The sequence below is a fragment of the Eurosta solidaginis genome, chromosome 5 (genome assembly GCF_040869045.1).
Source record: "Eurosta solidaginis isolate ZX-2024a chromosome 5, ASM4086904v1, whole genome shotgun sequence".
In the NCBI taxonomy this organism is placed as follows: domain Eukaryota; kingdom Metazoa; phylum Arthropoda; class Insecta; order Diptera; family Tephritidae; genus Eurosta; species Eurosta solidaginis.
The window spans coordinates 249,240,489-249,256,027 of record NC_090323.1 but is presented as its reverse complement, the minus strand read 5'-3'; the positions used below and the strand labels follow the sequence as shown (position 1 = coordinate 249,256,027).

The following is a 15,539-nucleotide window of genomic DNA, read 5'->3' as shown; positions in this document are numbered from 1 at the left end:
TGGATGGGGTTAACCGACTAAAAGGGATAAGTATCCATATCTATTGAACCAAGCAAGATAGAATCGATTTTGTTTTTGCAGATGATAGGTTTTTATGTGTATATTAATCCACAAGCTAATACAAAGTTCTATCGTTAACTGTTCAATTTCTACGTCAAAGTGGATGGGTTTAACCGACTAAAAGGGATGTGTCCATATCTATGTGTATATTAATCCACAAACTGATACAAGGTTCTATCGTTAACGGTTCAATTTCTACGTCAAAGTGTATGGGGTTAACCGACTAAAAGGGATAAGTGTCCATATCTATTGTGGGTGGGGTTAACCGACTAAAAGGGATAAGTGTCCATATCTATTGAACCGAGCAAGATAGAATCGATTTTGTTTTTGCAGATGATAGGTTTTTATGTGTATATTAATCCATAAGCTGATACAAGGTTCTATCGTTAACGGTTCAATTTCTACGTCAAAGTGGATGGGGTTAAACGACTAAAAGGGATAAGTGTCCATATCTATTGAACCAAGCAAGATATAATCGATTCTGTTTTTGCAGATGGCGGGTTTTTATGTGTATATTAATCCACAAGCTGATACAAGGTTCTATCGTTAACGGTTCAATTTCTACGTCAAAGTGGATGGGGTTAACCGACTAAAAGGGATAAGTGTCCATATCTATTGTGGGTGGGGTTAACCGACTAAAAGGGATAAGTGTCCATATCTATTGAACCAAGCAAGATAGAATCAATTTTGTTTTTGCAGATGATAGGTTTTTATGTGTATATTAATCCACAAGCTGATCCAAGGCTGTATCTTTAATGGTTCAATTTCTACGTCATAGTGGGTGGGGTTAACCGACTAAAAGGGATAAGTATACATATCTATTGAACCAAGCAAGATAGAATCGAATTTATTTTTACAGATGGTAGGTTTTTACGTTTATGTTAATCCACAAGCTGATCCAAGGTTCTATCGCTAACGGTTCAATTTCTACGTCATACTGGGTGGGGTTAACCGACTAAAAGGGATAAGTATACATATCTATTGAACCAAGCAAGATAGAATCGAATTTATTTTTACAGATGGTAGGTTTTTACGTTTATGTTAATCCACAAGCTAATACAAGGTTCTATCGTTAACGGATAAATTTCTACGTCAAAGTGGATGGGGTCCATATCTATTGTGGGTGGGGTTAACCGACTAAAAGGGATAAGTGTCCATATCTATTGAACCAAGCAAGATAGAATCGATTTTATTTTTGCAGATGGTAGGTTTTTATGTGTATATTAATCCACAAGCTAATACAAAGTTCTATCTTTAACGGTTAAATTTCTACGTCAAAGTGGGTGGGGTTAACCGACTAAAAGGGATAAGTGTCCATATCTATTGAAACAAGCAAGATAGAATCGAATTTATTTTTGCAGATGGTAGGTTTTTATGTGTATATTAATCCACAAACTGATACAAGGTTCTATCGTTAACGGTTCAATTTCTACGTCAAAGTGTATGGGGTTAACCGACTAAAAGGGATAAGTGTCCATATCTATTGTGGGTGGGGTTAACCGACTAAAAGGGATAAGTGTCCATATCTATTGAACCAAGCAAGATAGAATCGATTTTGTTTTTGCAGATGATAGGAATTTTGTGTACATTAGCCTACAAGCTGATCCAAGGTTCTATCGTCAACGGTTCAATTTCTACGTCAAAGTGGGTGGGGTTAACCGACTAAAAGGGATAAGTCCGTCATTTTAGTAGTTTGCCCTTCTTTGTGGGTTTGTTGTTTTGGTGCGTTAATTGTTTTGGGTTTATTTGTTGTTGTGCGTTTGTGTGTTTTACCTGTGTGATTACTTTGATTCTTGTAAACAAGTTTTAAAGGCTCGAATATTGTGTCAGAAATTGTGTTTATCTGTTCGTTTATTATTCTATCGTCGAATGTTTTCTGTTTGTAGATTTCCATGTTTTCCAGTACGTTGAGACGTCGGTCTTTTGCTTGTATGTGAAGAACACTAACTGTTTTATTGATGTTTGCTGGGGAACATTAATTTTCGACCATGTGAGTCGCGAAGTTAGACTCTGGTATAATGTTTGGATTCCGTGTTTTTTTGTTGTAATCTCTAATGTGCTCTCTGAACCTCGTCCTTATTTGCCGTACTGTTTGTCCTATGTAACTATGTTGGCATCCGCAGGTAATCTTGTATACGCCGTGGCTGCTAAGCGGATCCTCTGAGTTAGTGTTAGTTCTTAGTTTTCGCCCTTGGTTGTTCGATGTTTGAACGCTGTGTTAATGTTGTATTTTTTAAAGAAGTTTGCCAATTTATATGTTGCTTTTCCAGTATATGTCATAGTCGTCCAGGTGTTATTATTTTCCTTTTCATTATTTCTTTTTGGTTCTCCATGCGTCTTTCTGCGCTTATCTATTTTCTAACTCCTAATCACTAGGCTCGAATTCCGTATACATACATACATACATGTGCAAGTACTTCTGTTGTGCATACGTACATCTCGTACATTAATCATTACGTACTTTGATTCAAATATAATCGATCCAACAATAATGGGGCAAGCGCATAAGCAAACCAATGCCAACTTCCATGAGTAATATAGCGATAATGTGAGTGCAATTACAAAATTGGAAGATGCTTGTAATAAACCACTCAAAGGATAACCAATAGCTCCCTGTACTCCAGATGCATCTCCAGTTAAACGCGCCGATAGTGAACCAACCGAATTACCCTCCTCATCAAACCAACCGGCCTCTTGATGCATTATCGCTGTAAATGTCATTGAACGCATGCGCGTAGTTAGCCAAACGCCAGCATAATTGAATAGATATGTTTGTAGAAAAGCTCCAATTCCAGTTAAAACACCTAATATCAGGCAATAGATGGATAGAACTGAAGTACGTTGCAGGGCAACCTTTTCGTCAGGTTGCGATAAAGCAGCATAAAATTCGCCAAAAATAACCGAGAATGCTGGATAAGTAAAACCGAAGGCGATAGCACATACAGCACCCAAAAAAAGCATACACCATTCGGGACGAGCAATTTTCAATATGCGTTGAAATGTTACAAAGAAATTTCCACCAGATTCAACATCATCTTTAGATGTGTTGTTCTCTTTGCTTTTTACTTTAATATTTGGCAGTTTGTGTGGAATGTGATTTTTTTCCATGTTAATTAAATCCGTTTCGAATGATTTCTCAAATGAGTTTAGAGTGATTTCTGTAAAAATAAAAGATTTAAAATAAATTAAGGTCCACTTGCAGAGCAGCAATCTACGTTGTTGTTGTTGAGTGTTATCGGTGTTAATGGTCCTTTGTCTGATATAGATCCGGTAGGTTCCGGCAATAAGCAACATTAAGGTACTAGCCAGACCTTCTCGGGAACGATTTAATATTACCACATTGAACGTTCTAGGCCATCTCGCCTGCAACGCCAGTTCAATGAAGAGCTTGGGGTCGCCAGAGCCTCGCCTGCTAAAAATAAGTATGATACATTCATTTTTGCAACAGGATTCCCCTCGGCTGGGTGGCTTGGAGCGTGCTCCGCCATCCACACCGAAGATCCTGGGTTCTCGCCCTGGGAAAAGCAACATCAAAATTTAGGACCAAGTTTTTTCAATTAGAAGAACATTTTTCTAAGCGGGGCCGTCCCTCGGCAGTGTTTGGCAAGCCTTCCGAGTGTATTTCTGCCATGAAAAACTCTCAGTGAAAACTCATCTGCCTTGCAGATGCCGTTCGGAGTCGGAATAAAACAAGTCGGTCCTGTGCCGCAAATTGAAGGAAAAATTAAAAGGAGCACGACGCAAATAGGAAGAGAAGCTCGGCCTAAAATCTCTTCGGAGATTATCGCGCCTTGCATTTATTTTCTTTTAATCTGAGGGTTAAATTCATAAATTTTTGACAAATTTTAAAACTACTTTTACAATAAATATCAGAGTAAACAAGTAAGGAAGGCTAAGTTCGGGTGTAACCGAACACTAAATACTCAGCGCGAGCTTCAATTGTACATTTCATTTCAGATAAATTACTTTTCTACATAACACGTGGCACCGCACGTTTAAAAAAAATGTCTCCCCATTTCCTCTTACAATAAATGTCTGAGAGAAAATGTTGACACTCTTCAAGCTGAGATGCGCGATTTACGCTCAAAGCTTGATGACAGGTGTAGTATTGTTGGTGACTACCAAACACAAATGCAGAATATGGATAACAAAGCAGATAAACAAACAATATCATTGCCTACTGCTACTGTTGGTGATATTAGCAATGCAAACGGGGCTGATAATAATGTGTATAATATATCTGCTGATACTGCTTCTGCCGCTCCGACTCAAATGACGCCGTTCTGTCATGAAACTGCTTCTACCACTAGCGCAGTTAATGCGACGCCAAGGCTTGCTAATAAAACTGCAGCTACTGCTAACTCCAGTGAGTGGCACGCTGTGCGTAATAAAAAAAGGACTAAGCAAAAAAATAAAAATAATGCTGAAGTCGCTTCTAATGCTGCCACCGAAAATGCAGCTATTCCGATTCCCATCGATCAGATGAATCAAAACAAAGCCGATGGCGCTTTTAATGACAATAGAAAAACTTCAAACAAAAATAATTATCGTAAATTAGCTCAACCTTTAGTTATTGGTTCCAGCAACAACACGGAATTACGCGCTGTTTCAAAAAGGAAGTGGTTGCACCTATCGCCGTTTTCGTCTTCTGCGACGACTGATCAGCTGAAAAAGTATATTGCTGAACATACAGGTTTAGAGGAAGCTTCCATAGTTTGCAGTAGCCTTATTAAAAAAGATGTTGATCCTAAATCTCTGAGACATCTTAATTTCAAGATTGGCGTTGATGCCAATTCGTATCCGAAGATGCTATTGCGTGAGCTATGGCCAAAAAATATAGTTGTACAACCGTTTAAGTTTACATTAAAAAACGCCGTTCTCCAACCGAAGTCCGACAGCAATCGGTTGGATCAGATGTAAAAAGCAATCATTTAAGCATTTATATGCAAAACATGGCTGGAATTAGAACAAAATCTCAGCTTGTGCAGTTATTTAGTTCACATCAAGGGTATGATGTTTTCGTCATCATAAAGACTTATACAATGTTTTTCGGAAAGATAGAAACTCTGACCTTACAGGATGTACAAGGGGTGGTGGAGTTCTCATCGCTGTTCATTGCAAACATCATTCTTCTGAGATAATATTGGACAATAATAATCCGTTGCTTGAACAAATTTGTGTTCACATTCAAGGTATATCGGACTCCGCGTTTATTTGTGCATCTTATATTCCACCGAATAGCATGCATGAGCTATATACCGCTCACGTTGACAATATTATATCATTGTCTCTGAACAAAGTAGGTGGTGACCACCTCTGCGTGTTGGGTGATTTTAAACTCTCCAATGTTAGATGGTAACGGACTATTTCAAGCTCTGCCTTAATTGCATGTGAAGTCAATAGTTCTACTGAAATACGGACTATTTCAAGCTCTGCCTTAATTGCATGTGAAGTCAATAGTTCTACTGAAATACGGACTATTTCAAGTTCTGCCTTAATTGCATGTGAAGTCAATAGTTCTACTGAAATACATTTAATCGATAGTTTCTTAAGTATTGATATAAAACAAGTTAACTGTTTTCGTAACAGCCTTGGTCGAACTTTATATTTGATATTTCTAAGTAACAACCTAAATTTCACGTTGCATGAATGCACTTCACCTATTATTAAATCGGATATGCATCATGTTCCGCTAGTTCTTGATATTTAATTTCATAAATACTCCTAACTAGTAATGCTACATCAAATTTCTCTTTTAATTTCAAGCGGTGTGATTTTTCGAATCTGAACAACCTGTTGCAGCAAGTAAATTGGGATAATTGGCTTTGTAATCTCGATACTAGTAATAGTTTTGAGATATTTAGATCTACCGTTGTGGATGTATGTAAAAGCTGCATACCTGTGCTTTCAAAGAAAAAATACAAAGTTCCTTGGCACAATGCTGCCCTGATGAAACTTCGTAATTTGAAAAATAAATTCTTCCGTAAATTTAAAAACAGTCAAAATAGGGCTTTTTACGATAAGTATATAGAGTGTGAAAAGACATTTGCGTGTCTTGATACATTTTTACACAGACATTACATTTTAAATTGTGAAGAAAACTTAAAATCAAATCCAAAATCATTTTGGAATTGCGTTAGCTCGATGAAGGCTGTATCTAATATTCCATCATCTATTTTCCTCGGCGACAAAGTGGTTGATACTCCTGTGGATGCGGCAAATCTTTTTTCCGAATAATTTATGGCATATTTTGTATCCGATTCTGGCAATTGTGACGACATTTGTTTTAACACACATCCTGCTTTTGATTTTGGGAACCTTGTGTTGTCTAATGGCGATGTCGTTAGGGGCATTTCTCGACTTAAACCCTCGTCAAATACCAATGTTGATGGTTTGTCTGTAATTGTGTTCAAACAGTGCGATACCCTAGCTCATCCACCCTTGTTAATTTTTAACAATTCCTTATCTTCGGGTACCTTTATTGACGCTTGGAAATTAGCTCTGATCTCACCTATTTTCAAGAGTGGCAATAAAAATGACGTTAGCAATTATAGGCCTATTTCAAAACTTTCCGCCACAGCAAAGCTCTTCGAATGCATTATTCAAGAGAAACTGCTTTTCTTTGTCAAGAATATCGTATGTCCAGAACAGCATGGCTTTTTTCCGGGACGCTCAACTGTGTCTAACTTGGCTATTTTCTCTGATTACTGCATCGCAGCCTTTCAGTCAGGATGTCAAGTTGACACAGTTTATACTGACTTTTCTAAAGCATTTGATCGGATCTCACATTCAATTCTGACTAAAAAACTAGCCCTGATGGGATTCCATTCTGTCTTCCTGAGATGGATTGAATCCTACTTATATAATCGTCACTGTTTGGTGGTGGTTGACAATGTTAGGTCTCTTCCGTTCGTCGCCTGCTCCGGTGTTCCACAAGGAAGCATTCTGGGCCCAATTTTCTTTGTCTTGTTTATCAATGACATTTGCTCTTGCTTTTCTACAGTAAGATTTCTGCTGTACGCGGATGACCTTAAAATATATTCTATAATCAATAGCATTCATGATTCTGAATTGATGCAATTAGATTTGGATAAATTAAGTAACTGGTGTAAAAGTAATCGGCTAACACTCAACATAAGTGTTTTCATATTACTTTTTTGAAAAGTATGAATATCATTGATACCTCATATCATATATCTAATACGCCCTTTTGCAAGCCATATTAACCTTTGCATTTCAAAATCGTATGCCATGCTGGCCTTTGTTAGGCGTCATAGGTCGGATTTTGGCGACCCTTATACGCTTAAGCTGTTCTTTTCGGCATTTGTGCGTTCCAAGCTTGAGTATGCCTATTTCATTTGGTCGCTATACTACAGTTGCCATATTGTATGAATTGAACGGATCCAAAAGGTATTTTTAAAATTTCCATTACGCAACTTACGTTTCTCGGAGCCTATTCCGACTTACGAAGGGCGATGCTTATTGATTAGTTTAAAATCATTGCAGAGCAGGAGAACAATTTTGTCGCTGTCGTTCATTTTTGATTTGTTCCGGGGTGTTTTTGATTGCCCCGTGCTCCTTGAAAGGATTCTAATAAACATTCCAGCTAGAGCTCTGCGTATCTCCGAGTTCGTCCATGTTGGTATTTCTAAAGCTCTTTATGTGAAAAATGCTCCAATTACTAGAGTCTTAATTGAGTTCAACAGAATTGCTAGATTTATCGAGATAGATTTTTCAGGTTCAAAAGATCGCTTTTTAAGTTCTTCAACTACTCTATAAATAAAATATTGAAATGTTTATATTTAAGAATTCATGAGCTTAACACCGGCTTATAATAATTGAATTTCAATTATTATGTTTTCTAAGAGAAACTAAAAAGAAAGAAACATTTACTGGCATATTGCGATGTAACCATTTCGAAAACCGCCAACGTAATCATCATCAGGCAATTTTGTAATGTTATCAAAGGTTTCACCGGGATTCGAACCGTGAATCACATGGTGAAACTGCAGTTGCCTCTAACCACTAGGCTATCCTGCTGGTATTTGTTTTCATGCTTAATTCAGTTTTTCTCATTTCTACACTAACAACACAATTGAGACATTTTGTCTCTATATTAATTTGTGTGCCATGTAGATTTGTTTTTGTAAAGTTCTTCTTCGTTGCGAATGAGAAGCTTTGTAAGCTCGGGCTCAGTTGTACATATTTATGTATGTTTGTTTAATGGTGTGTTCAGTTTATACTTATATTTAAGAATTCATGAGCTTAACACCGGCTTATAATAATTGAATTTCAATTATTATGTTTTCTAAGAGAAACTGAAAAGAAAGAAACATTTACTGGCATATTGCGACGGAACCATTTCGAAAACCGCCAACGTAATCATCATCAGGCAATTTTGTAATGTTATGAAAGGTTTCACCGGGATTCGAACCGTGAATCACATGGTGAAAACTGCAGTATAAATGTTTTATTGTTTACTATATATATATGTCTAAATAGCCTATACGATTTGTATGCTGATTGGCTTAAATAAATAAATAAATAAAATAAATAAATAAAACTTGATAAGTGATATATCATTGATTCAAAACTATTTTTGCCAACTTATAGCTTATTATTCTAGTCTACGACCCTTTTAAACTTGTTTTATATAAAAGTGGGCGTGGTCTTTAACCGATCCCGTCCATTTTTACTAGAAATATTTTTTGCTATAGGGAAAATATGTGTACACATTTTCATTACGATCCGTTAATTTTTCTTCGAGTTATGGCGCCCGAAATATAGAATATTGCTTAGTCATAAAAGGGGCGGTGTCACACCCATTTTCAAAAATGTCAGTGTTTTCCAATTTAATGTTATAATTCAATTTAGAAAGTAAAACTCTATTGATATAAAGCTCGTTTTCGCTAAGATGTAGGTTATTATTTTCGTCCACGAGCCTTTTAAAAATCTTTTATATAAAAGTGGGTGTGGTCCTTAACCGATTTCGATGCCGAATTTTGTTACGATAGGTTTAACGATTTTTGATTTATAATTAATAATATTTGTAAAATTGATTTTGTCTCAAGTGGGCGGTGCCACGCCCATTTAAAAAAATTTTTCAAAATTTTTATCAAGAGTCTCAATATCAGTCTACATGTCAAATCTCAACATTCTAGGTGTATTATTTACTAAATTATCAGGTTTTTTGTGTTTTACAAAATTTTCGCGATTTCGCTCATTTTCAATACCAATCTATTCTGGGTCCAGATAAGCTCGTGTACCAAATTTGGTGAAGATATCTCAATATTTAAGCAAGTTATCGTGCTAACGGACGGACGGACGAACGGACGGACATGGCTCAATCAAATTTTGTTTCGATACTGATAATTTTGATATATGGAACTATATACCTATCTCGATTCCTTTATACCTGTACAACCAACAGTTATCCAATCAAAGTTAATATACTCTGTGTGAAAAGCACGCTGAGTATAAAAATAAAAGATTTAAAGCCAATTAGGGTCCACTTGCAGAGCAGCAATCTACGTTGTTGTTGTTGAGTGTTATCGATGTTAATGGTCCTTTGTCTGATATAGATCCGGTACGTTCCGGCAACAAGCACCATTAAGGTACTAGCCCGCCCATCTCGTGCACGATTTAATATTACCACATTGAACGTTCTAGGCCATCTCGCCAGCACCGCCAGTTTAATGAAGAGCTTGGGGTCGCCAGAGCCTCGCCTGCTAAAAATAAGTATGATACATTCATTTTTGCAACAGGATTCCCCTCGGCTAGGTGGCTCGGTGTGAAGATACAGAGTTTTGTATTGCGCTTATGAACTCTTAAATCTGCCACTGCAGCTATCTTATACCTCGGAGTTAATCTGAGGGTTAAATTCATAAATTTTTGACAAATTTTAAAACTACTTCTACAATAAATATCAGAGTAAAAAATAATTTAAAAAATTGTTTAAGTTAAACGGTTTTATTGAAAACAATACTTACATGAAATAATAATAATACAAAAAGCTAGAAAATAATTAGGTAGGTCCTAGGTACTAGTCATCACACTCTTTATCAATCAAGGGCGTTGGTCAGAACATTAAATAAAAGCGTTGGGCGCGTGAAATTTCTAAAAATGTGAGGCGTAGCATAACCTTATTAATCAGTTGGTCTTATATATGACTATCAACTGAAATTTAACGCGTCCAACACTTTTATTTAATTGTCTGATCAACGCCCTAGATTGATGAGTGTGACGACTAGTACCTAGGATCTACCTAATTATTTTCTGGCTTTTTGTATTATTATTATTTCATGTAAGTATTGTTTTCAATAAAACCGTTTAACTTAAAACATTTTTTTTAATTATTTTATTTTCAAGTGTTTAGTCTTTATTTAATTGCCTATTATTTCTCTTTCTATTTAGTTCATTAAGTGACCTCTTTCTATTCTAGTATGTATTATGTGTTCCAAATATGAAGCAAATCGGACCACAAATACGATTTTTTTGAATATCTCGATTCTTGCGCTACCTAGGGGCTATTTTTCTTCATAGGTCTCTTTCTATTCTTGTATGTATTATGTGTTCCAAATATGAAGCAAATTGGACCACAAATACGATTTTTTGAAATATTTCGATCCGTGCGTCACCTATCGGAATTTTTTTTCTGATTATTGCTTTGTCATCGGGTTCTGAACTATATTCCAAGTTTCAAGCTTGTAGCTTATCAAGCTAAATAAAAGCGTTTAAAAAGAAATAGAATCCAAATTTCTATCAAAGAAAATTATGCATAAATACCCACTTTTATCTTCAAGTCCATATTCTTCAGCAACATCAGCTATATTAGTATCTCCAGCACGTATCATGTTGTAATACATTCCTTTCAAGGTCATTAGATCGTCGTGAGATCCCTCTTCGAAAACTTTGCCTTCATGGAGAAAAACTATTTTGTGAGCACTTCGTATCGCCGATAATCGATGAGATACCACAATTGTTGTACGACCTTTGCTAACTAAATCTAATGCCTGTTGAATATCCTTTTCCGAGTGGTAGTCCAAGGCAGAAGTTGCTTCGTCCAGTAACAAAATTTTTGGATTTTGTATGAGAGCACGAGCTATAGCTATGCGCTGCTTTTGACCACCTGAAAGTTGCGAACCTTTTTCTCCTATGGCAGTTAGGTAACTCTGTAATTTAGTTAAATAAGGAATATGTTCTATATTCTAGAAATCGGCGCCTGAGTCAAATATCACTATCTCGGCTGCGAGTTTGAAAGCATCGCTGAACATTTTTTTACAAAACGTCCTATTTAAAATACGGTTGAAGAACACCTTGTCTCACAGTTCGATTCAAAAATGTCTGAGATATGTCGTTCAATTCAATTCTGATGGTATTTTTCTTCGATACTGAGATACATAGAACGTTTTCCAAATAATAGGAGAGATAAGAAGATATACCACTCAGGCGTCGATATATAGTTTTTGATCAGAGGTCACCTCAGGCAGACTACATATAAAATCATGAACACCAGCTGCTTTTGCGGAAGCTTCTATTTCTCTTTGCGTTGCATTTGTTTTTCCATAACTAATGTTATCCGCTACAAAAAAAAAAGAAATGTTTTATCAATTTGGTTGTTGGAACAAGGGGCCAAAATGTTGCCGACGAAGAAGCCCAGCACCTCCCGAAATGGATCTATACAATGAGCTGTGACAGTTGTCTTAAAACTTTTCTTTCATCTATTACGGTGTAAACTATCTATATAAGCCGCTTCCAGAATCTTAGGCAAAAGGATTAACATAACTTTTTATTCATTCCCCTAAATAATATACATACATATTGCAACGATTTTACTTGCAAATCCTCTTATTTGCAATCCTCTGCTAAGTTCGAATCACTAAACTGTTGAATAAATAACTCCAATTTGTAATAATGCAAAATTGCCTTTATTAAATTACTTCACAATAACACTCAAACTGTGCAACGAATAGCTTGCTTAATAACCAAACTGATTGATAGCTCAAATGAAACTCTACTATTCAAAATAATACTGCTCTTGCTCGCTAGATAGCATCTTATTCGAAACTGCTTGAAAACTCAAATCAAACTGAATTACTTCTTACTCGCTTGCGCCGCTTTTATAGTTTACGCTGCATACATCTAGGCTCTTCTATGCTAATAATCGGTACAATATGTATGTATGTATGTATGTAGAAAAAATTTTACAGAAAACTAATTTTTTTGAAGAAATTTGAAAGGAAGCAATCACAATTTATTACTTTTGTAATACAAGTAAAAAAAATAAATAAATTCAAGGCGCGATAACCTCCGAAAAGATATTAGGCCGAGCTTCTCTTCCAACTTGCGTCGTGCTTCTGTTTAATTTTTCCTACAAATGGGCGAGACGGGACCTATGTACATTAGGCTGGTTATAAGGTATATGGTGAATTTTAATTTTTGTTCTATCTTTCGGGGCACCCTCCTAAAATATGCCAATAGATCAGAAAAAGATTATTGCAAAGTTTCGGGCCAATCCGATAATGTTAACACGTGCCTCATTGAGGTCAAAGTTAGGAAAAGCAACGATTTTTCAAAAAACATTTTAGTGTTTCGTCAGTAAAAGCGAAACCATTTATGCCAGGAACTTCACTCGTATATCATTCGATAGGTAATTTTATTTGTATTTATCCGATCAGGTTGGCCGCATTAAGATTAGTTGTATATATTGTAAATGAAAAAACTTACCGTACCTATATACACGTTTAGGACACTCTGCCCTATTTTTTGGCAATAATAAGTAAATCACTCATAAAAAAGTTCAAATAAGAACACAAAGGAGAACCGGAAATGAAAAAAACGGAGGTATTTTCAAGGTGCCGAGGAGGTTATAACTGCAAAATGGTCAGTACTCTTAGATCGGTGCAATATTTCCGATAGAGATGCGGTACGAATTATAGCAGCTACAGCAGAAGCATTAGGTCATGACCCACAGAACTTAATTGTAAGTAGAAATGCTATACGATAGACAACAATTTCGGCAACAAAGAACAAATCTCTTAAAAAGTAGATTCAAAAATTCTGATCGAGAGGGTGACGTTGTGCACTGGGATGGAAAATTGCTCCCATATTTGTTGATGGTCTTTTGCCGAATACAGATCCGGTACGCTCCGGTACCACAGCACCATTAGGGTGCTAGCCCGACCATCTCGGGAACGATTTATGTGGCCACATTAAACCTTCGGGCCATTCCCTCCCTCCCCATCCCCAAGTTCCATGAGGAGCTTGGGGTCGCCAGAGCCTCGTCTGTTAGTGAAACAGGATTCGCCGCGGATAGGTGAGGTTGACAATTGGGTTTGGAGAAGCTATATATTGCGCTGGCAACCTGAAGGGTTGCGCTACACAGCCCCTTGAATCTAGTATTTTAGTCGCCTCTTACGACAGGCATACCTACCGCGGGTATATTCGGATCCCCTAACCCGCTGGGGGTCATTTATTACTTCATTATGGTTTACGCCTTGGTGGAATAAATAACCAGTTAAAGTAAGCCGTCAGTTGTCTTGCTCTGAACTCTTCTTTGTTCTAACATTCGGCCATTCGACTAAAAATATTTTCAACAATGTTGTCCCCGAAAAAGTTTAGCTTTTTTGTATTGCAGAAAATATGCCCCTTTTAATAATTTTCCACGTAAACCTATTATGTGATCCATACTGAATTTATTTACAGAGATTCATCATTTCGGTATTTTTAGTGTTGGTTTTCATATTTTATATTATAACGTTATATTATAACGTTCACATGTTTATGTTTCCACTAAGGCCTACTTGCATAACGGCATGTTATCTTTTTAACTCACTGACATGAGGGGTTAAACTCATACATTTTTTACAAAATTTTTTTAATTAACTCTGCGCATCCCTTGAAGCTTGCTCTGTAGACGTCCCAATTAGATTGGGCGAGATTAAGCGAGAGGTGCACATGATCGACCAAGCGGGAAAGGCGTGGGTTCAAGCGCGGAGCTGTAAAGTGTTTTATGTGTAGGTCTTACAACCTTAGACTAACTAAGTTGCTTCTATCATTAAAAAGAGAGCACTATAGACCAATGACGGGTATTCTGACTGGACACTGCCTTCTGGCGACACATGCCTTTAAATTAGGCTTGGTCAGTGATAGCAGATGTAGCAAGTGCGGGTTGGAGGAGGAAACGATTGAGCACGTTCTGTGCTCGTGCCCTGCGCTTGCCAGGCTAAGACTTCAGCTATTAGGAGTGATACAGCTGTCAGATCTAGAAGCAGCAAGTGGCTTAAGTCCTTGGAAGCTTCTAGTATTTGCCAAGAGGACGGAGTTACTTTATAACATAGGTCCTGGTTTTTGATAGGGTTTTTCAGTTTAGTCGTTAAAACAAACTGGTAACACTACGAACTCTGTCAGTCTATGTGAGGTCCTCATGGACCGGCCAGTTCAACCTAACCTAACCTAACCTGCGTTAAAAAAAAACTTACCGTTATGCAAGTGGGCCTAAATATGTTTGATTTGTTCAAAAAATTTAAACAAGTATTTGTAAAAACAAATGGTTTTTGTCCAACCAAGGAGATTTCCATTTCTACCCAAAACTTTCGAGGAATGTTACTGTCATTCCTACAACAAGATCACCAAAATTTTCGTATACGTAATTTAAAGAAACTAAAGATCAGCTCCCAAACATTTAAAGGAATGTTACAGTTGTCATTTACAATTTATGAATCCAGCTCGCTTCGGTACCAGCATCTTTTAGTATTACTGCTGTGGCTACCATCTTTCCCTGACATATATTGCGAAATACTAATTTTGTAACTTTAGTAATACATCATAAATTCATCTGTCAAGAGTTTTTTGTGGATCATCTGATCAAATTTTTATTACATATTAGAAGAACATATGTTTTACCCATATTCAACCAAGGATCTTCCCCTGTACAGTACTACTGAAGACTTTCGAAGAATGTTTTCTCATTCGTACAAGAACCCTAAAATTGTCGTATTATATCTTATTTTGAAAAAACTTCGCCTAAACAGTGGTATTCTAAATATACAAAAAATTTTAACTCACTGGTGCTGTTTGGCCCGAAAAATCAGAACACTAAGATGAGAGAAATGTTACACTTAAGGATTGTAATTTAGAATATATGAATCCAGCTCGCTTCGGATCAGAATATTATTATTCTAGGCCGAATGCCGCTGGGCTGGTCTATCCCCTGATATATTTTGGTAAATAATAACTTGATAACATTAGTAATACATCATGAATTCAACTGTCAAGAATTTTTGGGGGATCTTTTGATTAAGTTTGTTATTATATATTAGAAGAGCATATTCTTCAATCCCGACTCTCAACGATAAATCAATAAAGCAGATGAACATGTCAATGAATTTTAAGGGACGGAAACACAATTAAGACTATCACGATCACTTCCAAGTGTGACTGTAAAACTTTTCATCGAACCCGAAAACCATTTAAGTTCC

General features: G+C 36.6%; 1 protein-coding gene across 8 annotated transcripts in view; it reads right to left on the bottom strand.

Moving 5' to 3' along the window:
- Positions 1 to 15,539, bottom strand: part of Mdr65 (Multi drug resistance 65) — a 60,463-nt gene that overhangs the window by 19,825 nt on the left and 25,099 nt on the right. For 7 of the 8 annotated variants that reach the window (XM_067789594.1, XM_067789590.1, XM_067789589.1 and 4 more), the window contains 3 exons: positions 11,541 to 11,641; positions 10,850 to 11,231; positions 2,522 to 3,218 (listed from right to left, as the gene is read on the bottom strand). In XM_067789594.1, coding sequence (XP_067645695.1) covers positions 2,522 to 3,218; positions 10,850 to 11,231; positions 11,541 to 11,641 — 1,180 coding nt within the window. The remainder of the gene's footprint in view (positions 1 to 2,521; positions 3,219 to 10,849; positions 11,232 to 11,540; positions 11,642 to 15,539) is intronic. The other variant, XM_067789595.1, reaches the window with a different exon arrangement.